The following is a 24,235-nucleotide window of genomic DNA, read 5'->3' as shown; positions in this document are numbered from 1 at the left end:
AAAGTTAACAGCCCAGAACTACATTTCTTTTAGGCCCAGGGGCTGAGAGGGCCTGGGCCAGTTTTCCTGGCTGCACTAGCTCCCTGATATAGAGCCTTGTGTCTTCAAGGAGCCGAAAAGGCACTTGCTAAATGGGAATCAAAATTCTGTTACATAACAGCAAATTTAACGGCTGCTACTGCTTAAGGGTTCATTAAGCGCCACTCTAAATTCAGGGTACTTCACACACTTCCATTGTTTTCTTGTCAGAAATCTTAAAACCCATTTTATGGGTGAGGAAACTGAGATGTGGGAGGTTCAGTAACTTGCCCCCAGCCTCACAGCCAGCAGTGGCAGGGTCTGGACTCCAGTCCACTGCTGTCGAACTGCCCCTCACCCTCCCATGCTGCTTCCCTGTGTCTTGGAGTCAGGACCACCCTGAAGCCTTTCTTTCTCGCTCAGGCTCCCTCTGCTGTGTCCTCACCTGCTCTGAAGAGGGCCCCTGCGGCGTAGTGCATGGCCAGGGCGTGGACGAGCTGCCTGGCCGTGGTGAAGATGGGGCCTCTTTCAAACACTGAGAAGGAGAGCGGAGTGTGGTCAGAGGCGATGTACAGCTTGAGGGACGCATGGATGCTGACGAGGAGGTTCACAGGCTGTATCACCAGCTTCTGCAGCTTCACGGGATGCACCAAGGCCCGGGCGTGCTGCCTCACCTGCATGGGCAGCACCTGTCTGCCGCCTGCGAGAGCCGTGGGCTGAGCGCCCGGGCTGCTGCTGGGCAGGTAGGTCTCAAACAGAGTTTTGATGTAGTAGACAAACGTGTCTTCCACATATAACCGGGCAGGTTTCAATTCAAAACTGAACTCGTTCACATCGAACAGGACATCCTTGCCTTCGGTTAACGTGAGGCAGAGTTTGATAAAGCAGTTTTTCTTGTATTCTTCCAAATCTTCACTGGATACGAGGAGACTCTGCATCTTGGAGTACTGAGGAGATTCTGTTTTCTCCTCCTGGCAGACCAAGACAGCAAAGTGGAAATTGGATTTGTTGTACAGCTGGTTGTCCAGCTGCAGGTCCCCGCAGCAGACCTCCACGGAGTAGACGTGAAAGGGGGCGGCGGCCATCTCTTCCCCAGGGAGGTGACCAGCCACGGGGGCCATCTGGAGGAAAACGTGGTCCAGTGTGAGTCTCAAAAGCTCGGATGATGCTCTGTGGTGGGTGAGGTCATCAAACACCGCCAGGCTCAACTGAGTGATGAACATTTTAAATGTCACGATCTTCTCCAGAGTTCTGGAGGAGAAAGGGAAGAGAACATGAGCATTTCTCCTCCAATTTTCTTTTCTTTTCCTCCCTTCCTCCCTTCCTTAATGTCTTAGTAGATTTTCAATGACGGAGCCTTCTTAGAAACCCCCTGATGTCCCATCAGATTCTCATAAGAAACAAATTAAGAACTGAACTTCCAGTACATCGTGTCTGGACAGAGCCAGGCACACTCCAACATCACTGGGAGATGTTCCCAAAGGGACCATTACAAGCTCTCGTCATGCTGCTCTATTGTGTTCCCCTCATCAACACCAGATTTTTATTCCCAAATCCTCTGAGTTCTTTGTGCACTAATTCTCTGTTGTGATCATCACGAGGCGAAAGGTTGTGATAAAATAACCAAGATGCCTTATATTGGGAAAAGTAAGAGTAAGCAAGAGAAAACTTCCCATGAACCCCCCGGCACAGCCCAGCGACCAGCATGGGCTGTGCGCGTGCTCTGCTCTCCCTGTCATGTTTAGAGCTGAGCAGACTGTGCTGCTCCACGATCCCCTCTGTCCTGAGCTAAGCCATCATGCTCTCACCCTCTTCAAAGTCATTGCTCCAGCAATTCACTCCCTCCTACACCATTTCCTCTTCCTTACCAGCAGCTTAAAAACATGCTATTACTTCTCTTATCTTAAAAAATCCCTCTCATTAACTAACTCCTCCTCTAGCTACCCTTTTCCTGATCCCCTTCACATAAACACCCCAAAGCACATACACCTTGTCTCCTGTTCCTCACTTTCCATTTTCTCTTAGCCTTGATTCAGGCAGGCTCTGTCCCACCTCCTCTACCAGAGCAACTCCCATCAGGGACCCCAAGGGACTTGCTTGTCGCTAAATTGAACAATGGGCTTGAAGTCTGTGACTCACGCCCCTACTGTGGCATTCGAGTGGATAATTCCCTCCTTCTGGAAATCCTTTCTTGGCCCGTCTGCTCTCAGCTCTTGTATGTCTCATCACTCATCACCTATGGGACTCCCTCCTCTTAAAGGGCAGGTGCCCAAGCTTCAGCCCCTGGCCCTCTTCTCTCCCCATCTCCACTCACTCCTCTTGGAGGGCTTCATCTGGGCCCGCGGTTTGGCATCTATATGCTGATGACTTCTACAGTCACACATTCAGCCTAGAACTCCCTGTGAGCGCGGATCTTGCATTTCTAACTGCCCATCCACACAGGAGTCTCTTACAGGTCTCAGACGTCTCCAGGGTCATGTGTGTGGTCATACTCATGATCTTACCCCCAAACCCACACAACAGTTGTTCTCATCTTAGTTTATGATGACTACATCCTACCAGTTGTTCAGACCAAAACTTTGAGAGTTCTTGATGCCTCTATTTTCAACCCACATCCAACGCATCAGGGAAAATTCCATCGGTTTCTTCTTAAACTGCATCGTGAATCTGACCATTTCTTACCACTTTCCCTGTAGTGTAGCCTAAGCCATCAGCACCTAGTGTGAATAACTGTAATAGTCACCTAACCAGTCTCCTGGCTTCCTCCTTTACTTCTCTATGCTGCTACTGCTGCTGAGTGGCTTCAGTCGTGTCTGACCCCGTGCGACCCCATAGATGGCAGCCCACCAGACGCCCCCATCCCTGGGATTCTCCAGGCAAGAACACTGGAGTGGGTTGCCATTTCCTTCTCCAATGCATGAAAGTGAAAAGGGAAAGTGAAATCACTCAGTCGTGTCTGACTCTTAGTGACCCCATGGACTGCAGCCTACCAGGCTCCTCCGTCCATGGGATTTTCCAGGCAAGAGTGCTGGAGTGGGGTGCCATTACTTCTCTATAGTTTACTTCAAAAGCATAGGGAACTATATTCAATATTCTGTGACAAACCATAATGAAAACAATGTGAGAAAGAATATATGTGAAATATATATATATATATAAACTATACTTCAATAAAATTAAAAGAAAAGGAGCCATGGTCTTCTAAAAATTTATGTCAAATCAGGTAACTTCTCCGTTCAAACAGATCCAATGACTTCCCCATTTCACTCAGAAGAAAACGAAGCTCTGTGCAACCTGTGCCCTCCTTCCCGCCGTCCCCTGCCTGGCCCTGGGCCCTGGTTCCTCCTAGCTCACCCACTGCACTTGGCCCGCCCTGGCCTAGTCCCTGCTCCTCCAATATGCCGGTGCACTGCTTCCGACTTCTGAACTGGCTGTGCCCTTTGTCTGGAGAGTTCTCCCCAGATAATCATATTACTAACCCCCCCTGGCTGCTTTCAAGTCTTTGCTTAAATGTCAGCTTCTTGGTGAGGCTTACCTATACCAGTTTTTCAAAACTATCCTCTTTCTGTTCCTATAGCCGGGTAATTCCTGGTCCCAACCAGGCTTTGTTTTTATTGCTGCAGAACTCCAATCTTCCACTAAACCATAAAATTTCCTTTTTTATTATGTTCATTCTGTCCTCCAATTGCACACCTATGAGAATCTGATCTCCTCGGGAGCAGGGACTCGGGACTGTTAGGTCACAGGTAAGAATAGCACTGGCATCCAGTAAGCACTTGAGAAATACTTGCCGAACAAATGAATTAAGGAAATACCAGTAAATACTTAGGTCTTTCTTATTTCTGTCACTGAATGCATGGATTGTTGCTACTGCACAAGCAATGCCCTACTAATGCCCTATATAAAACATTCCTGAGCTGTGTGGGCTTGAAATCCTGGCTTATGCAATTCAAAATTTAGTCTTCGGTTCTATTACGCTATTAATTTGTTTTTACAAATTCTTCTGGTCAAAGGAAACCATCTACCCAACCTATTTGCAATATTATAAATTCAAATTAATCATACTATGGCAAGGTCCAAATTAATGAGTTCTTAACCATATATGAAAAGCAAGGAATTTAGAAAAAAAAAAAGGCTTAAATGTATAAAAGTTGATGACACTATTTTATATTTTAAATTAAAATTTAAATAAACTTTGATTATAAAATGTTCTTATATAAAATTAATAAATAGAAAATCATTAAATAATCACTTATAACTGTACATCTATTAACAACTTTGATTCTTTTCTTTCCAGTGTTATTTCTAGGAATGTTTTCTGTATGTATGAGAATGTATGTGCATATATGTATTTAAGTGTGAATATGTGTGTGTGTACATAACTAGGATATATCTGTATATTCAAATTTATATTCCATTTGCTTTATTTTAGATTCATCACAAGTATTTTTCTATCCCACTAAAATCCTATAATGGTATATTCTGTGGATACCATTTTTTATACAACTGTGTATCATCTGTTTCCCTGCTGTCAGGATCTGTACTCTGAATATTTTGCCATTATAATTAGCAATGTGATAAAATCTTTCTGTATATCTTTGCCTACTTCTCTAATTATTGCTTTAACTCTTAAGCTCTTAAAACTCTTAAAAGTAGAATTTCCAAGCCAAAGGGATTTTAAAGCTCTTAAAACAAATTACTCAAGTACTTTCTAGAAAATAGTAACAATTTACACTTTTAGTAGGACTGTATATGACGGAAATGTGTGTTTTCGTCACTCAGTCATGTCTGACTCTTTACAACCCCATGGACTGTAGCCCGCCAGGCTCCTCTGTCCATGGAATTCTCCAGGCAAGAAGACTGGAGTGGGTTGCCATTCCCTTCTCCAGGTATATGATGGAACATCATTGTTAATTCAATATGTAATGTCTCATTTAAAGTTTGCATTTCTTTGGTTATTTGTGTTTCCACTTCCCAGAATTTTCCGGTTGTGTTTTTTACCCTAATTTAATTTTTGGAAGGAGGGACTATCTTCATATTATTCCTACTGAGTTGTATGAATTCTTTTAAGTTAAGGATATTAACTCTGGTTCATATTTACAAAACCTGATGGCAACATTCAGGTCAAAGCGGGGCAAATGTGGCTCTAAGAGGCGACTTTACTTTTGCTGTAGCTCTAATTGCTAAGTCTAATTACTGATTACCAGGTGGTCATATGGATAGAGAGGCATTAATCTGTATTTCATGCTAACGATAATGTATAATTCTAAGATGCATGTCTCAGTCTATAAATCAGTTTGTTAAACTTACCAGAGAAGAATTGGAAGGCGTAGCCATGGAAGATGATATATTGCTTCTTCTTATGGGTGTAACTAAATGCTAATAACCATATCCTTATGGATTACAGAATAATTAACCAAAAGCTTTATACACACACATATATATATATGGATAACAAAAAATGGTGAACAGTAGGTTTACAACTTTTTAATGTGACACTTACCCTGCTGCTACTTGGATACTAGTTAAGCCTACCTGTTGGTATTAGTTACGACAGGCCCAGCTTTTCCTTCTGGGGCCACGTTGATGAAGACTGTGCCACAGTGATGGATGGTGTCCACGTACACATAGCCAAGGCCAGTCAGAAACACAACCTGTGAAAAGAACATGCAAAATCAGGTTGGGAAGCAATACAAAACACTGTTGAAAAGGCTCCAAATGTCTTCAGTTCTGACTCAATACCACAAACACTTGCTGGTTATATTTCTTTATATCCACATGTATAGGCTATTCAGCTGACTTGAAAAAAAATCAAATCCATATTTTCAATATCCAGCTGTAAGGTTCATAGGAAAAAAATGATGGATGACAGGGCATGAGTGTCTTCATTCTCTGCTTCTCTGGAATTGGCAAATAACTCTGCATGGGCTGGAGACTAGCCATGGACCAGCTTTATGTGCACATGTGAATCTCTGTGGGGGAAAAAAATCCCTGAATTGAAATGAGATGTGCAAAAACCTTTCAGGCTTTTGAGTTTTGACTTAGCGATCATAATGATGCCCTTCTGTGCTAGGGACACAAAAACATACCTGAAAACCCACCAACAAGACATGCTATAATCTCCTCAAGGTCCCTCGCATAAGTTGGAACAAGAATGTCAGGTAACTTCATTTGCTTGGAGTAAAAATTGATTTTTCTTCCATGAGGAGGTGGACTTAGACCTAAAAAAAAGTTCTATCTCAGAAGTCAGGTGCCAGGCTAGCAGAACAGATGTCCTTTCAGCATTAAATACCGATGTTGCTTAAATGGATAAATATTTGAAAACAGAACTTTTTGAAAACTAATTCCAAGAACATCGTGTTCACAGCCAGCATTGCCTGAGGGTAAGGGCAAGAACCTCCTCATGTTCGGGAACATTGATGCGGACGATGTGTATTACCAATTCAGTCCATGCCTGGGCCCTTTTTATTATTAGAACAGCAAATAAAAAGAAGATTGAAAATTCCTGGATGAAGGAACAAAGCTAGGTGTCTGCTTGGCATGGGATGAATGTGTTCTAATTTTGACCAAATGAAGAGGTACCTGAAAGAACGTACACAGAACCACAAGAGTCTCTGATTCTCACCCTTGGATGTGACTTCAAGGTCACTGGGCTTCTTTCTTATACTATGGCTCCTCCTTCAGAAATCCTGATCGTTTTCAATATCCAGGGCATCTGGAGGTCATCTCTGCCTCCCCCTGTTTTCATCTCCTGCTCCGCCGACTCCTGCAATAACCTTCTTTCTTATCCTACGGCTACTGCTCTAGCTCAGACCCTTGTCTGCTCCTCAGCACCATCTGTGCAGAGAAAGCACTGTCCCTCTATGCAAATCCTTTCCATATCCTGTGTATCTTTGTACATACAGGGTGTTGTTACTTAGTCACAAGGTTGAATCCGACACTCTTTGTGACCCCATGGACTGTAGCAAGCCAGGCTCCTCTGTTCTCCACTATCTCCTGGAATTTACTCAAATTCATGTCCATTGAGTCAGTGATTCTATCTCACCATCTCCTCCTCTGCAGCCCCCTTCTCCTCCTGCCTTCAATCTTTCCCAGCATTAGGGTCTTTTCCAGTGAGTCAATTTTTGCATCAGATGACCAAAGTATTGGAGCTTCAGCTTCAGCATCAGTCCTTCCAATGAATATTCAGGGTTGATTTCCTTTAGGATTGACTTGTTCAATCTCCTTGCAGTCCAAGGGACTCTCAAGAGTCTTCTCCAGCACCACAGTTTGAAAGCATCAATTGTGTGGCTCTCAGCCTTCTTTATGGGCCAATTCTCACATCCATACATGACTACTAGAAAAACTATAGCTTTGAAAAGCTATACTGGAAAAACTATCGTCAGCAAAGTGATGTCTCTACTTTTTAATACACTGTCTATGTTTGTCATAGCTCCTTCCAAGGAGCAAGTGTCTTAATTTCATGGTTGCAGCTGTTCACTATCCGCAGTGATTTTGGAGACCAAGAAAATAAAATCTGTCACTGCTTCCACATTTCCTCTTTCTATTTGGCATGAAGTAATGGGACCACCTGCAATGTGGGAGACCCAGGTTTGATCCCTGGGTTGGGAAGATCCCCTGGAGAAGAGAATGGCTACCCACTCCAGTATTCTTGTCTGGAGAATTCCATGGACAGAGGAGCCTGGAGAGCTACAGTCCAAAGAGTCAGATATGACTGAGCAACAAACACTTTCACTTTTCACAGTGGGACTAGATGCCATGATCTTAGTTTTTAATGTTGAGTTTCAAGCCAGCTCTTTTACCCTCCTCTTTCACCTTCATCAGGGACACCCTATTCAAGGAAGATATTCTCTGTTTTTTCTGTTCTATTCCTCAGATTGATACCTATAGCTACATTCCAAAAGCACATTAACTATACTTCTGTTTCATCACTAATCTTATTGTATTACTGTCACTGGTTTTTATCATAGACTCAATCACTAGATTGTCAACTTTTTGAGGGCAGGAGTGGAGTCAGTTTGTATTCTCTATGGACATGTTTCCCAAATGGATCATTTTGCAAAAACATCTGTTTCAAAAGACCATATCCTGAATTTGCCCTTTCTGTTCCAAGATAAGAACTGAACTTGACTATGATAAAATGTGGAAGGCAGCCAACCTAAAAAATGGCTCAGCTCACGAATATAAAACAAAACAGATATTCTTTGAGAGCCAGTCACATTTATAAAAGCTATTATTTTATATGATATGCAGAGTAAGTCAACTGCTTTGTTACTAGGTTTACAGACATGGGATTATTCATTTGACACAAGCCTTTTAAAGGTCTTAACACTCCCATCTCCATTCCTTCCTCTCAAGGACTGTCCTAACTTCAGAGGATACCTTAGGGTTTTAGCAGAGAGTGTTAAAAACCAGAACTACCACCACTCAAAGTAGGGAAGGAGGGGACCAGAAGAGGAAAATACTTATCGTTCAGCTCATTCTCAAAGCATTCTGCAGGCCTTATGAAATGAGGATTCATTTACTTCCTAAAATAGTAAAGATAAAGAAGCTGAGGATTTCCATTAACTTCCCAGTAGACTCTGAAAGCAAGCAAATTAACCTAAACCTTTAAGGTATTTCTGCTGGCCAAAACCTTAGACTTGGGAGAGAAATTCTGCTGGGTGTCCCTTTTAGTCATCACTAGAATGGAAGGAATGAAGACTTTAATTCTTGGAGCCTACTCTTGCCTCCTTTCACATGGAGAGAAACCACTTGCAACATCAAGCATTTGGTACAAAGTGAGTTCTAGGGACTAGAGAGTTAGGAACTTCAGTGCCAGAATTAAGCACCTACACTCTAGAAATTAAAACAAATCCTTGTCTCGGTCTGGTGGTTTGATCATTTAATCATTAATTAAATCAATGATCAGATATTTAAGGTGAACCCACAAAGAGCTCCTCACTGCAGCAGGCACTGAGAAGATAAAATCACACCCTCGAGTTGCTACCAGTTTGGTTGGTGAAAAAGCCAAGTACGCAGATAATGAGATAAGAGCTAAAAGTTCCAGGACAGCAGTGTATATTTTTCCATCTTAGAGCATTATCCACCATGGTCTCTGTAAGTTCACGAGGGCAACACTTTGTGTACATTTTCTTCAGTATTTACAACCAGTACTCAGTAAAGATCTGAATGGGCATCAGCTCAAGGTGGCTCTCGTGGTAGAGACTTCTAGTGTTCACTCACACCAAGCCACGGTTGGGTGCAGAGCAGGCTTATACCGGTTAGCCCCTTACAATGAGACCAGCCAATGAGACCAGCTTTGGCCAACGAGCTAAAGGCAGCACTGACAGGTGTTAGTTTCGAGCCAAAAGGTAAAAGGGCCAGCCTTTTCCCTGCGCTGCAGAGACTGGACAAAAGCTTTATGTTCCACATCAGTGGTGGGCCATATCCAACTGGATGCTTGTTTTTTGGTAAACTTTCTTTTGTACTGGAGCACCGCCTATTAACAAGGCTGTGACAGTTCCAGGTGGACAGCAAAGGGGCTCGGCCCCACATCTACATGCACCCAATCCCCTCAAACTCCCCTCCCACCCAGACTGCCACACGCCACTGGGCAGAATTATATCCAGTAGGTCCTTGTTGCTTATCCATTTTAAATATAACAGTATGTACATGCCTGTTCTTTTAAATACAGTTTTACTGGAACTTATTTACATATTGACTCCATCTCACAACAGAGTTGAAAAGTTGTTGACAGAGACTATATGCTTTGAAAGCCTAAAATATTTATTATTTAGACCTCAAAGAAAGTCTGTTGATTCCTGTTCCAGGTGGTGGTTACTAGAGAATTGCACATCCCAGGGTCTATGCCTTTGTTTAATCCCTTCCTATACGGATATGAAGCTTGGCTTTGTGACTTTCTTCAGATAATGAATGTCCACAAGCATGAGGCAAGTTGCTTTGGGGGATTTTCCCCCTTGGCAACCATGTGAGGAAGCCTGGCTTAGCCTTCCTATGGAGGAAAGACCACGTGGTAAGAGAGCTACCCAGGCTTCCTGGATGAACTCCTCCCCTGCCAACCCTCCACTCAAATGCAGCTACATGGGCGCATCCTGCAAAAACACCACCCAACCAAACCCTCCAGATCAGTACTGTTTCAAGCCTTCAGGCTTTGGGCTGGTTGTTACAATGGGGCAGACAGAAGATAATGAAGCCTCTGTCAACCTGGGTCCCTGACTGACCATGAGGACAAAGCCCTTGATGACAAACATTGGGATACAGCATAAGCAAAAAGTCAATGCTAGGACTGTGGTAGACAGCATAATGTAACCTAAACTAATGGAGGGAGATATCAGTAATTCAAGTAGGGTTCCAGCAAAAACCTAAAGCAGGAGTCTGCTTAATGCTGTGTACGTGTTCAGTCACTTTAGCTGTGTCTGACTCTTTGTGATAGGGACTGTAGCCTGCCAGGCTCCTCTCTCCATGGAATTCTCCAGGCAAGAATATTGGCGTGGTTGCCATCCCCTCTTCCAGGGAATCTTCTCAATCCAGGGGTCGAACCTGAGCCACCCGAGTCTCCTGCACTGCAGGTGGATTCTTTACCGCTGAGCCACCAGGGAATTTTGGCTTAACGGTAGCAGTGGAAATTGATATTGAAAGCTACAAAAATGGGAATTTATGTTGTGAGTGGCAAGACACTGAGTGAAACTGTTGTCTAAGATTACTTGGGAAGCAGATTATAAACCTAACAGATTTGTAGCTCTAGAAGATGAGGTTTGAAAACAAAACATTAGCAGTGTGTGTTGGCTGCTGCTGACTGCACCTGGCAATGCACTGTGAAGACGAGATGAGCTCAGGAAAGAGCTGGCTGGTTTGCAAAGATAAATTGAAGAGAATAAAGAGATTCCAGAAATTCAGAGCTTCGCAAAGGCAGTAATGCTTTTAAACCCCAAATAGTAAGAGATAAAATTTAATCTTTGAACATGAAGGCAGACTAATACTTAGACTTAAGGCTACGCATAGGCATCAGAACTCACTGTTGAAATTTTTAATTGTTAAAGTTACTCAGAAAAAATTTTAGAACGACTGTTTACCATTGCCACAGAAGCTCCCTTAAATCCAGAGGGAGGTAAGGAAGCAGAATAGTACAGAAATATGTCATTAAAAGGACCAAGGATGTGATTATTAGCACATGGGATTCTCTGGAATCAAACAGATGAGAAGTCCACTGAGTTTCTGAGAAATTACTACTGCCTAGAGGAACTAAAAAGCCTCTTGATGAAAGTGAAAGAGGAGAGTGAAAAAGTTGGCTTAAAGCTCAACATTCAGAAAACTAAGATCATGGCATCTGGTCCCATCACTTCATGGGAAATAGATGGGGAAAGAGTGGAAACAGTGTCAGACTTTATTTTTTTGGGCTCCAAAATCACTGCAGATAGTGACTGCAGCCATGAAATTAAAAGACGCTTACTCCTTGGAAGAAAAGTTATGACCAACCTAGATAGCATACTGAAAAGCAGAGACATTACTTTGCCAACAAAGGTAAGTCTAGTCAAGGCTATGGTTTTTCCAGTGGTCATGTATGGATGTGAGAGTTGGACTGTGAAGAAAGCTGAGCGCCGAAGAATTGATGCTTTTGAACTGTGGTGTTGGAGAAGACTCTTGCGAGTCCCTTGGACTGCCAGGAGATCCAACCAGTCCATTCTGAAGGAGATCAGCCCTGGGATTTCTTTGGAAGGAATGATGCTAAAGCTGAAACTCAAGTACTTTGGCCACCTCATGCGAAGAGTTGACTCATTGGAAAAGACTCTGATGCTGGGAGGGATTGGGGGCAGGAGGAGAAGGGGACGACAGAGGATGAGACGGCTGGATGGCATCACTGACTAGATGGACCTGAGTCTGAGTGAACTCTGGGAGTTGGTGATGGACAGGGAGGCCTGGCGTGCTGAGATTCATGGGGTCACAGAGTTGGACACAACTGAGCGACTGAACTGAACTGAATAAACTCACGAACCTAGACTAAAAGAGCCTGTGATTGATTATTCGAGACTCGATACAACTTCAGATGTAGCCAAGGAGGGTCTCTGAGCATGGACCCAGGGACGAGAAGGATGATGGTAAAAGAGCTCTTCCATTAGCAGAGACATAACTTACAGATTATTCCTTGCTTCCGAGATTAAAACCCCCAAAATATGTGCTTAAAACAATTTCAGAACTGTTATGGGTGAGAGCATGTGCACGTGTCTCATTCTTCCTCTTTCCAATCTGGAGGAGTTCTTATTATTCTCTGTCCTACAATTCGGCAGGGTGAGGGGAGCCAGTGAGCTTATAGGTCTCCAGATGAAAAGGAGCTATATACACACTAAGAAAGCATCATTGAGAAATACTGGATTTCCACTGGGGTATGAAGACTGGTTAGCAACCTGGGGAGGAGAGTTATTCTGGGCAGAGGTTGGAGGTGGGGTTCAGTTCAGTTCAGTTGCTCAGTCGTGTCCGACTCTTTGCAACCCCATGGACTACAGCACGCCAGGCCTCCCTTCCCATCACCAACTCCCGGAGTTTACCCAAACTCATGTCCATTGAGTCGGTGATGCCTTCCAACCATCTTATCCTCTGTCGGCCCCTTCTCCTCCTGCCCTCAAGCTTTCCCAGCATCAGGGTCTTTTCTAGTGAGTCAGGTCTTCACATGAGGTGGCCAAAGTATTGGGGTTTCAGCTTCAGCAACAGTCCTTCCAATGCATATTCAGGACTGATTTCCTTTAGGATGGAGGTGGGGTAGCGGTGGAGAATGAATTAAGTGATTGATGGCAAAGGGGATTTTAAAAATTTAGTTATTATTGCAGAAGAAGCTAGTGAGTCCTGTTCAGTGCTGTGATTTAGTTATTTTTTACTTTCTTCACCTCACATTGGTAGTGTGGGGGTGTGCGTGGAAGGTTATAGGCAACATATAGTGAATTGCTGCTTTAACCACACAACATTTGCGGAATGGTCTGTGTTCTGTCACTCTTGTCTCTGTTAGCACACCTAGATCAGTATGACTTTCTCTTACATGGTGTGGGTGTAAGAAAACCACTGAGGCCTAGGTCTGCTGCCCACTTAGTACATTATCTTTTCCTATAATTACAAATAAGGAACGGTGTAATATAACCTGTGCTTTTTATATATTCAGTTACTTTTATAAATATTAAATTTATTTACTATATTTATTGCTACTAGAGATCAGTGGAGAAATAACTCCAGAAAGGATGAAGAGACAGAGCCAAAGCAAAAATAACACCCAGTGGTGGATGTGACTGGTGACGGGAAGCAAGGTCTGATGCTATAAAGAGCAATATTGCATAGGAACCTGGATCCATGAATCAAGGCAAATTGGAAGTGGTCAAACAGGAGGTGGCAAGAGTGAACATCAACATTTTAGGAATCAGCAAACTAAAATTTAGGACTGGAATGGGTGAATTTAACTCAGATGACCATTGTATCTATATCTGACTATATTTATATCCAACAAACATTTTAATTTTTACTTTACTGAGTAATTAGGTTATAAGGTGACACCTGGGAAATAACTGAAAGCATTCTTGGAAGTCTGTCTCCTGTTCTTTCTCTCCCATTCTCTCTCTCTTTTCTTCTCCTGACAATGTGCAATAAACTCGGGATAGTCAAGGGGGAGTTACACGGCATCCCAGCACTTCAGTTTGGTTCAATAACAGGCACTCCTGTTATTAAAAGTCCTTAAGTACCTCCTCCTCTGATTTGTACTAATTCCCTCTGTCACTGGGCTCCAGTCCCCATCATGGTACACTTGCTGGACGTCATCCCTCTTCAATCCTCTTTCTTTCACCTGATTCATTTTGCCCCACCTCACATGTTCACTTCTTTTTGGATGGTCAACTTGGTGTCAGCTTGATTGACCACTGGGTACCCAGATGAAAACATTATTTCTGGATGTGTCAGTGAGGGTGTTTCCAGATAAGATTAGCATTTGACTCAGTGGACTCTGCAGACTGCATTCCCGAGTGTGGGTGGGCATCGTCCAGTCCACTGAGGGTCTGAATAGAACAAACGGTGGAGGAAGAAGGAACTTGCCCCCCTTTCCTGCCTAAGTGCTAGAGCTGGGACATTTCATTGCATCTTTTCCTGCCCTTGGACTGGAATCTACACCATGGTTCTCCTGGGTCTCTGGCTCGTCTATGGCAGATTGGGGGATGTCTTAGCACGAACTGCTCTGAAGATGTGATAAATCAGGCATTGTATTTGTTCTGCTGACCTTTGGCAAAAATTCGTAAGACATTTCACCCTCTATTTTGAGAAGAAATAAATACAAATTTTACTAATTTTATGAAATTAAACTTAAACTAAAATTAATAAAAGGATTCCTTGTAGCTCAGTTGGTAAAGACTCTGCCTGCAATGTAAGAGATCCAGGTTCGATTCCTGGGTTGGGAAGATCCGCTGGAGAAGGAAATGGCAACCCACTCCCGTATTCTTGCCTGGAGAATTCCATGGACAGAGGAGCCTGGCAGGCTACAGTCCATGGGGTCACAAGAGTCGGACATGACTTAGCAACTAAACCACCACCACCCAGATCAAATAGTTTGTAAAAGAGTATCATAAGAAGGAAAACCCTGGAATAGAAGAATTCAAGACTTGAAAGGGAAGAAGAGAGTTCCACCCATGCTATGGGATTGAACACTAACCTGCAGAGGGAATAAGGAGTGAGATGTGGTCTACCTGGTTGCAGGCAGTGATTTGTCTTTAGCAGCCAAGTGGCCTGGAGAGACTTTTCTGGCTGGACTCTGTTTTACTCACCACTGTGGTGGCAGTTGTAGAGGCAGGTTTCAGGGTAGGAAGCTTGACAATGGAGAGACTCTTTAAGGGGCTGTTGCTAAAATCTGACAGAGGGATGATGAATAAAAGACTTGAAGCAGACCCTGGTCACAAAAAGAAGGGGAAGATATAGAGATCCTTCTTAGGAATTTCTGCCAGAACTTGTGGGGGAAGTGAGGGACAGTACTGGGGTGCTGCAGGAAAAGACGGGCTTGGAAGTCAGACAGTCCTGGGATGGAATCCCAGGCCCACATGCTCTGTGCAAGTAAACCTCTCTGAGTTTTGCATACCATCTACCTGTGCAGACTAATGACAGTATTTGTGTAGAATGCTTGACAGGAAGCAGGCATTCAATACGCGTTCATATCAATGTTACTGAAGGTTTTAACACTGAAAAAATGGGGGTGATATTAATTAAAGCAGAGACTCCAGGAGAAGCTGGTTTGAGGGAACAGAAAATGAGTGCTCTGGTTTCAGATGATGACGGCAGTTTGATGTGTCTGTAGGTCTTTCGGGCAGAGATGTCTGGTGGGTAGCTAGGAACACAGTTGGAGCTTGGGAGGGATGACATGGCCAGAGATAAAATATTTGGGAGTGACTGGATGATGGGAGCTAAAGCTTAGAGACAAATTAGCTCTCTGAGAGAGGAAAAGAAGGGGGAAGAATTTCCAAGATAATCAAGGTAGGAAAGACTGGAGGAGGAGAAGAAGGAAATAACAGATATTCTGGGTGTAAGTCTAGTCCTAAAAGGTCTGTCTAGTCAAAGCTATGGTTTTTCTAGTAGTCATGTGTGGATGTGAGAGTTGGACTATAAAGAAAACTGAGTGCTGAAGAATTGATGCTTTTGAACTGTGGTGTTGGAGAAGAATCTTGAGAGTCCCTTGTACCGCAAGGAGATCCAACCAGTCAATCCTACAGGAAATCAGTCCTGAATATCCATTGGAAGGACTGATGCTGAAGCTGAAGCTCCAATACTCTGGCCACCTGATGCGAAGAACTGACTCATTGGAAAAGACCCCGATGCTAGGAAAGATTGAAGGGGGGAGGAGAAAGGGACTATAGAGGATAAGATGGTTGGATGGCATCACCGATGCAATGGACATGAGTTTGAGTAAGCTCCAGGAGTTGGTGGTGGACAGGGAGGCCTGGCGTGCTGCAGTCCATGAGGTCGCAGAGTCGGACACGACTGAGTGACTGACCTGACTGACGACGTCTTCCTTCTGTATGTTGTTGTTATTTTTCAGTTGCTAAGTTGTGTCCAACTCTTTGTGACCCCATGGGCTGCCAGCATACCAGGCCTCCCCATCCCTCACTATCTTCCGGAGTTTGCCCAAGTTCATGTCCACTGAGTAAGTAATGCTACCCAACCATCTCATCCTCTGTTGTCCTCCTCTCTTTTTGCTTTCAATCTTTCTCAGCATCAGGGTCTTTTCCAGTGGGTCGGCACTTTGCACCAGGTGGTCAAAGTATTGGAGCTTCAGCTTCAGCATCAGTCCTTCTAATGAGTATTCAGGGTTGATTTCCTTTAAGATTGACTGGTTTGATTTCTTTCTCTATTACTAAAAAATACTTTAGAGATATCCCTTCTACCAAGTATCTTTGGAAGAAATGGTGACTCAACTAGAACAACTATAAACACACAGAAGACTCCTGACTAGGATACTTGGCAGATGTCAGAAGTGGATGCCAATCTGCTGAAATCTCTTCTGGCCCTGATAATGCAGGGGGGATGGGGAAGGTGACGGAAGTAAGGAAGAAGCCAAAACATCTGCCTCACACATTTTATAAGTCAGATAGTCCCTTGCATCGACAACTACTTCTCTATGTAAAAAGTTGGGGCTGGAGGCTAATGAAGTCTCTGAAGATGATCACATGCTCTTTGAGCATTAGTGCTCAGCATTACCCCCTGTCTGATCGGCACCAAATGGGCTGATCACACATTTGAGTCCTGGCTCATCAGGGCATTTACCAAAGTGTCTCATGATATTCTTGTAAGCAAGATAAGAAATACTTATACAGTACAGTTTAAAAGTGCTTTTATAGATGCATTTTCTTACTGAAGAAATATGGGCGAGATGACAGTACAGTCTGGAGTGTTACTGGCTGACTGAACCCACGCATTAGGGAAGTGTCTCGTGATTCACCACAGCACGTAGACCTTGGACTTGTCCCGTTCAACATATTAATGACTTGAATGAACACATAGAATGCAGGTTCACCACATCTATGGATGACCTAAAGCTACTAGGGATACTTAATAGGGTGGATGACAGCATCACAATTTTTTAAAAGTGATTTCAACAAGTGGACTAGGCCAATAGCAACAAGATTTAATTTATTGGGGATAAATGTAAAGTCCTGTCACTGGGTTCAAAAAGTCAACTGTACAGCAAGTCATATGATAAAGACCTGGAGGATGTGGTTGACCACAAGTTCAATAATAACAAACAGTCTGAACTCATTAATAAAAAGCTAACTCAATCTTCTACTTTATTAATGGAAGCACAGGGAGGTAATAGCTGGTTAGACCACATTTGGAATAGTATGTGTAATTCTGGCTGCCAGATTTTTAAAAAGGAACATAACACACTAGTGTGTTCAGACCAGGGTAACTGTGGTGATGGGTCTGGAAATCACATTTACTGAAGGAATGATTCAAGGAACCAGAAATATTTGGCCTGGATAAGGGAACAGTTAGAAAAGATGCTGAAGCTGCCTTCAAATAATTGCAGTGTTGCTGTATTAAAAGGGAAGTAAATACTCTGTGATGCCTCAGGGGGTTAAACAAGGGTGGGTGAATGGATGCTACAGAGACACAGAGTGCAGCCTGATACAAGCCAAGACTTTCTCATAATCACTGCTGGAATAAGCCATGACTGTGAAATCAACTCTGAATATTCACTGGAACAACTGATGCTGAAGCTGAAGCTCTAATACTTTGGTTACCTGATGCACAGAGCTGACTCTTTGGGAAAAGACCCTGATGCTGGGAAAGACTGAAGGCAGGAGAAGAGGACAAGATGAGATGGTTGGAGGATGAAGTGGTTGGATGGCATCATCGACTCAGTGGACATGAATTTGAGCAAACTCCAAGAGATGGTGAAGGACAGAGAAGCTGGGCGTGCTGCAGTCCATGGGGTCACAAAGAGTCGGACATGACTGAGCGACTGACCAACAATGACATGGGTAGTTTTCTAGGGTGGGATGCCACAGAACGGACTCTTGCTCTAGGTTAAAGTGGAATTAGAAAACCTCTTCCCGCCTGTGTTTTCACTGACTTTCAGGTGGCAATGTTTGTAGCCAGGGCTGGACTCCAAAGGACAGACAGTGACCCTAGTTTGGTAGAGTAAAAATGACTAGGCCACATGTGAGCAGACCCAGGTTCCAGCCTGATGCTGCTTAATTATAAACCACCTAGTAGATTACTCTTTAAGCCTGAATCCTCTCATCAGTAACATAAACATCAAAATTACTGCCCCAACTACCTTAGAGCTTTTGCAGTGATCAAAGGCTCTATCTTAGGATTTACTACACTTGACTGCATTAATTTAGTTACCCAGGTGCCTTGAACGTGGGAATTAAACACATTCAGAGAACAGGGTTTGGCCCTAGATAGGTCCTCAGTAAGAGTTTGCTGGATAAATGGATGGAAGACTAAAGACTGGAGGGGACAGCACTTTGTAAAGGTCCAGAGTTTATCGGAGAAGAAAACGGCAATGATGCTGGCCCCACTAAACACTTCTGTTAAGACTCAAAGATCATGAGAATTTACTGGATCTTTGTAGAATTTACCTGCAAAGGGATCATTTTAACCAGCCTTTTGGGGTTTAAACTGCTGTTCTTTGGCTCAGAAACTGCTTTTCATAGACAATTCAATCACTTCCTGCGGTTCTTAAGAACCCAAGTCCTTGTTGGAGCTACAGGATCCTGCCAGATTGGGCCTTGAACCGCCTCACTAGCCTCCTCCCTGGCCCCCCTTCCCTCCTCTGGCCACATTGGCATTTAGATCGCTGGAAGTGATTCTTCTGAGCTCCCTCTCTGAGCACTAAAACTTTGAACCTGCTTGGTCTGCTAAGAAAGTTTTCCATTCTCTTGTCTACTTATTGCCTGTTCCGCTTTAGGGTTAAGATGTCAGGGCTCATATGCAGGGACACAGCCTCTCAAACTATTAATCGTCCACTGTATCACAGCACACCTGTACCCGCCTCTCCTTCAAAACTGACCTGGGATTGCTTATCATCTACCTTCTCCACAGGAAATCTCCTTGAGGGAAAGGGCCATGTTCCATTTTTGTTCACTGTATTTTATGTAATCCCAGCTCCAGGTTATAATATAATGAGTGTCACATATTAGAAACTCAGTATTTGTTGATTGAACGATGGAAGCCTACTTCACTGTGTTTACATTAGTTAAACGGTAAATACTGTGTTTTCTGTATACCTTATCTGTCTTGAATTTTTCAAAAGAATGTTGCCTAGCTCTGACAGAAATAAGGTTTTGGACTGTCAGCAATTGAAGGCCCATACACTATGACAGGATTCTAAAGTATTTCCTTCACAGGATCAAAATTATGACTTAAAATGATCAACATAGTGGCTGAGAGAGTAAAGAATCTGACTGCAATGCAGGGGACCCAGGTTCGATCCCTGGGTCAAGAAGATCCCCTGGAGAAGGGAATGGCTACGCATTCCAGTATTCTTGCCTAAAGAAGTCCACGGACAGAGGAGCCTGGCGGGCTACAGTCCATGGGGGTCACAAGAGAGTCGGTGAGTGACTAACACTTTACTTATCCCCCACCGTTGTCAGGCTCCCCGCACTGTCATTATGGATAAGAGCCCCGGCTGTCACTGCGGGGCTTCTCTCCTGGGGCCTCACCCAGGTGTGAGCCAGGGACACAGCCCCAGAAAACCCACACCCGTCAGAATTCTTAGGTCTTCTCAGTAACTCTTGATCCAAAGAACACTTCTTTGTGTAACTATAAAGTTATTCTCTGCACATTTCCTCTCATATTCCACCTCAAAATTATACAAGATGTGGTCTGATTTACAAAACCGGGGAGGCACCGAGGGGGCATCTCTGTCATGGACAAAAGCTAGAGGAGTTTTCTTCCCCGGGGCATAATGGAGACTTTGGGGGCTTTAATTCTGCTTTTGTTAGGTCAGCTTTGAAATCCACATCATGAGCCCGACACCCAGGGCTGAGGCAAGGCTCCTGGAAGACAAGCTTCCTCCTACAGAAGGGCTGCTTCCTTTCATCAGAGGACACGGCTCCCCACGCACCCCCCCCCCCACCCCCGCCGCCCCCAGTGATTTATACGCCCTGGTGTGTTCCCAGGGAGACGTCAGCAAAGGTCTGAAACGAATCTTCCTCCAGAATAGGAAGTGAGCAATGGTCTGAGGGACATATGGCTCACAGCTCCTCCAAGATTAATGGGAACACGAGATTCTGCTGGGTCCTCGGACCGGGGGTGATACAGGTGTTGGAAAGAGTACCTCCTCTCAGCTTTGAAGTATCCCCGACTACAAAGGTTTGAGGAAATTTAGAGTGAACGGGAACTCCCAAAATACGGTTTGGCAGGCAGATTGCCTATTGTAAAGCACTCCCTAGAGACACATAAGCAAGGCTTCAGACACCTTCACACGGATGCAGGGCAGTTCAGGGGGCTTTGAGAAGCTGGTGATGCTTATTCTGTAAAGGACAGAGACCGGGAATGTCTCCAGAGGTCGTGCCACCCTGCGGTTTTCCCCGTTCACCACATGAGCGCCGCGGGGTGGACATCACACCCCTCCGCAGTTTGGGCACCACAAGTGCGGGTCTCCCGGGCGAGCGGGGCCCCTCCTGCACCTGCCCACGGCCATGTCCTTCACTGTTTCCACAGCTACGCTCTCCCCAGGCCCCAGCCCTTTTCCCTCTCTCTCTCAGCAGATGTTGTGCTCTACGTTCCCTGATCAACTCAGGGCCACTGGGTATCACTTCACTCCATTTCCCACCCCCAGCCCTCCAGAGATCTCTATCTACCCTTGTGCCCATCCCCACCTCTTTCCTACCATCAGAGAAGAGGGTGTGGCCCTCCTGTTCAAGGAGAATTATACTCCCTGTGTTTTGCACTTGTCTCTCTGGCAATTCCTTGCGCATGTTCTCACATCTCCTCCACTGACTCCTCTCCTGCAGCATATAAAAAGCTTCCTCTCCAGGGGTCTCATTTGCTTCTTGAAAAAAAAAAAAAACCACTTCTCCCCTGTCCTTGCACTCCCTCTGGACTTGTAACTTCCAATGTGATCTCGCCTGCCCTCTGCCCACCATCTTCCATCCTGCAAACTCTCTCTCTCTCAGGGGCTTTCCTGTTTCTGCCCCGCCCAGCTCCTCCTCCTGCCACTCTCCAGCTCCTTCTCAGTCTGCTGCTGCATCACACTCACACAGCAGAGTTTCCAAAGTCAGGCCTGGCACCCTCTTCTCCTCCTTTACAAGACCTCTCTTGGTAGCCTCATCTTCTCTTTCATTCATTTATTCATTTGATATGTCTTCAGATCTCACTGTGTTCGCAGGCATTCTGCCATAGGCTGTGCATGAATAAGGCAGGGGTCTGACTGCCAGGAATCTTGACTTGGTAGGAAATCATTTACAGAAGTAAATGAGATTAAATGTTAAAAATGTTATGAGTATGTAGAGGGTCCTGGGATGGGTAGGGACTTCACAGGGGTATAGGGAGAGAACCTCTTGAGAGATGAGAAAAATGTGCCAGCAGGACTGGGGAAGTAGGGGAGTTAAGGAATTTCAGGTAAGGAAGTAGCATTCAGAGCACAGCAGTTCAGAGCACATGCCCTGGCGTCAGGTAGGTCTGGATAAAATCCTCATCCCTTCCCTCGTAACATGTGGGAATTAGACCGTGTTTCTTTGGAGATCTCAAGTTTTCACTTCTGTAACATGGAAATGACAGTCCCTATCTTGAATGCAGAGTTCCAAAGAATAGCAAGAAGAGATAAGAAAGCCTTCTTCAGCGATCAATGCAAAGAAATAGAGGAAAACAACAGAATGGGAAAGACTAGAGATCTCTTCAAGAAAATCAGAGATACCAAAGGAACATTTCATGCAAAGATGAGCTCGATAAAGGACAGAAATGGTATGGACCTAACAGAAGCAGAAGATATTAAGAAGAGATGGCAAGACTACACAGAAGAACTGTACAAAAAAGATCTTCACGACCCAGATAATCACGATGGTGTGATCACTGACCTAGAGCCAGACATCCTCGAATGTGAAGTCAAGTGGGCCTTAGAAAGCATCACTACGAACAAAGCTAGTGGAGGTGATGGAATTCCAGTTGAGCTATTCCAAATCCTGAAAGATGATGCTGTGAAAGTGCTGCACTCAATATGCCAGCAAATTTGGAAAACTCAGCAGTGGCCACAGGACTGGAAAAGGTCAGTTTTCATTCCAATCCCAAAGAAAGGCAATGCCAAAGAATGCTCAAACTACTGCACAATTGCACTCATCTCACACGCTAGTAAAGTAATGCTCAAAATTCTCCAAGCCAGGCTTCAGCAATACGTGAACCGTGAACTTCCTGATGTTCAAGCTGGTTTTAGAAAAGGCAGAGGAACCAGAGATCAAATTGCCAACATCCGCTGGATCATGGAAAAAGCAAGAGAGTTCCAGAAAAGCATCGATTTCTGCTTTATTGACTATGCCAAAGCCTTTGACTGTGTGGATCACAATAAACTGTGGAAAATTCTGAAAGAGATGGGAATACCAGACCACCTGATCTGCCTCTTGAGAAATCTGTATGCAGGTCAGGAAGCAACAGTTAGAACTGGACATGGAACAACAGACTGGTTCCAAATAGGAAAAGGAGTACATCATGGCTGTATACTGTCACCCTGTTTATTTAACTTATATGCAGAGTACATCATGAGAAACGCTGGACTGGAAGAAACACAAGCCGGAATCAAGATTGCCGGGAGAAATATCAATAACCTCAGATATGCAGATGACACCACCCTTATGGCAGAAAGTGAAGAGGAACTCAAAAGCCTCTTGATGAAAGTGAAAGTGGAGAGTGAAAAAGTTGGCTTAAAGCTCAACATTCAGAAAACGAAGATCATGGCATCTGGTTCCATCACTTCATGGGAAATAGATGGGGAAACAGTGGAAACAGTGTCAGACTTTATTTTTCTGGGCTCCAAAATCACTGCAGATGGTGATTGCAGCCATGAAATTAAAAGAAGCTTACTCCTTGGAAGGAAAGTTATGACCAATCTAGATAGCATATTCAAAAGCAGAGACATTCCTTTGCCAACAAAGGTTCGTCTAGTCAAGGCTATGGTTTTTCCTGTGATCATGTATGGATGTGAGAGTTGGACTGTGAAGAAGGCTGAGCACCCAAGAATTGATGCTTTTGAACTGTGGTGTTGTAGAAGACTCTTGAGAGTCCCTTGGACTGCCAGGAGATCCAACCAGTCAATCCTACAGGAAATCAGTCCTGAATATCCATTGGAAGGACTGATGCTGAAGCTGAAGCTCCAATACTTTGGCCACCTGATGCAAAGAACCAACTCATTGGAAAAGACCCCAATGCTAGGAAAGATTGAAGGGGGGAGGAGAAAGGGACTATAGAGGATAAGATGGTTGGATGGCATCACCGATGCAATGGACATGAGTTTGAGTAAGCTCCAGGAGTTGGTGATGGACAGGGAGGCCTGGCGTGCTGCGATTCATGGGGTCGCAAAGAGTCGGACACGAGTGAGCGACTGATCTGATCTGATCTGATCTTGTCTGCCTGTTGCTTGGGTTAGAGAAGAATGAATATAAAGTACTTAGCACAATGCCTGGCATATAGTAAGTGCTTATTAAATGATAACCATTATTATTACTGTAAACACATTTTTAATTTTAATATGTGTTTTATTACCATTACAATAGGACCTACTTCATAAGCTAGTTGTAAAGATCAAATGAATTAACAGATGTGAAGGGACTTTTAAAAAAGTACAGCACAGTATTATTCAGCCATAAAAAAGGAAAGATGTTCTGACACATGCTACCACATGGGTGAATCTTGAAGATATCATGCTAAAGGAAATAGGCCAAATGCAAAAGGATGAGTGTTGTACGTTTCTCCTTACGTGAGATGCCTGCAGTAGGTAGACTGAGAAAGCAGAGAAGAGGTTACCGTGGGCTGGGGAGAAGGGGGATTGAGGAGTTACAGGTTTATAGTATCTGTTCAGGATGATGAAACATTTCTGGAAATGGACAGGGGCTATGGTTTTACAACATTGTCAATCTATTTATTGCCACTGAATTGTACTGAAAAATGGTAAATTTTAGGTAGAGCAGAAAGGGACTGCTAGGTCCCTGAGTCATTTTCAACAAAAATATTATCACTAACATCTAGAGTAAGACAGGGACAAATC

At 44.0% G+C, this 24,235-nt stretch overlaps 1 protein-coding gene across 10 annotated transcripts in view; it reads right to left on the bottom strand.

The window, feature by feature from the left end:
• Positions 1-24,235, bottom strand: part of VPS13B (vacuolar protein sorting 13 homolog B) — an 848,142-nt gene that overhangs the window by 21,121 nt on the left and 802,786 nt on the right. For 9 of the 10 annotated variants that reach the window (XM_044928327.2, XM_025264770.3, XM_025264769.3 and 6 more), the window contains 2 exons: positions 5,554-5,672; positions 464-1,269 (listed from right to left, as the gene is read on the bottom strand). In XM_044928327.2, coding sequence (XP_044784262.2) covers positions 464-1,269; positions 5,554-5,672 — 925 coding nt within the window. Of the gene's footprint in view, positions 1-463; positions 1,270-5,553; positions 5,673-7,764; positions 8,547-24,235 lie in introns of those variants that run through there. The other variant, XM_025264772.3, reaches the window with a different exon arrangement.

Source organism: Bubalus bubalis, chromosome 15 (assembly GCF_019923935.1).
Source record: "Bubalus bubalis isolate 160015118507 breed Murrah chromosome 15, NDDB_SH_1, whole genome shotgun sequence".
In the NCBI taxonomy this organism is placed as follows: Eukaryota; Metazoa; Chordata; class Mammalia; order Artiodactyla; family Bovidae; genus Bubalus; species Bubalus bubalis.
Note: the sequence above shows the minus strand (reverse complement) of the source record. Positions and strands in the feature narration are given on the sequence as shown.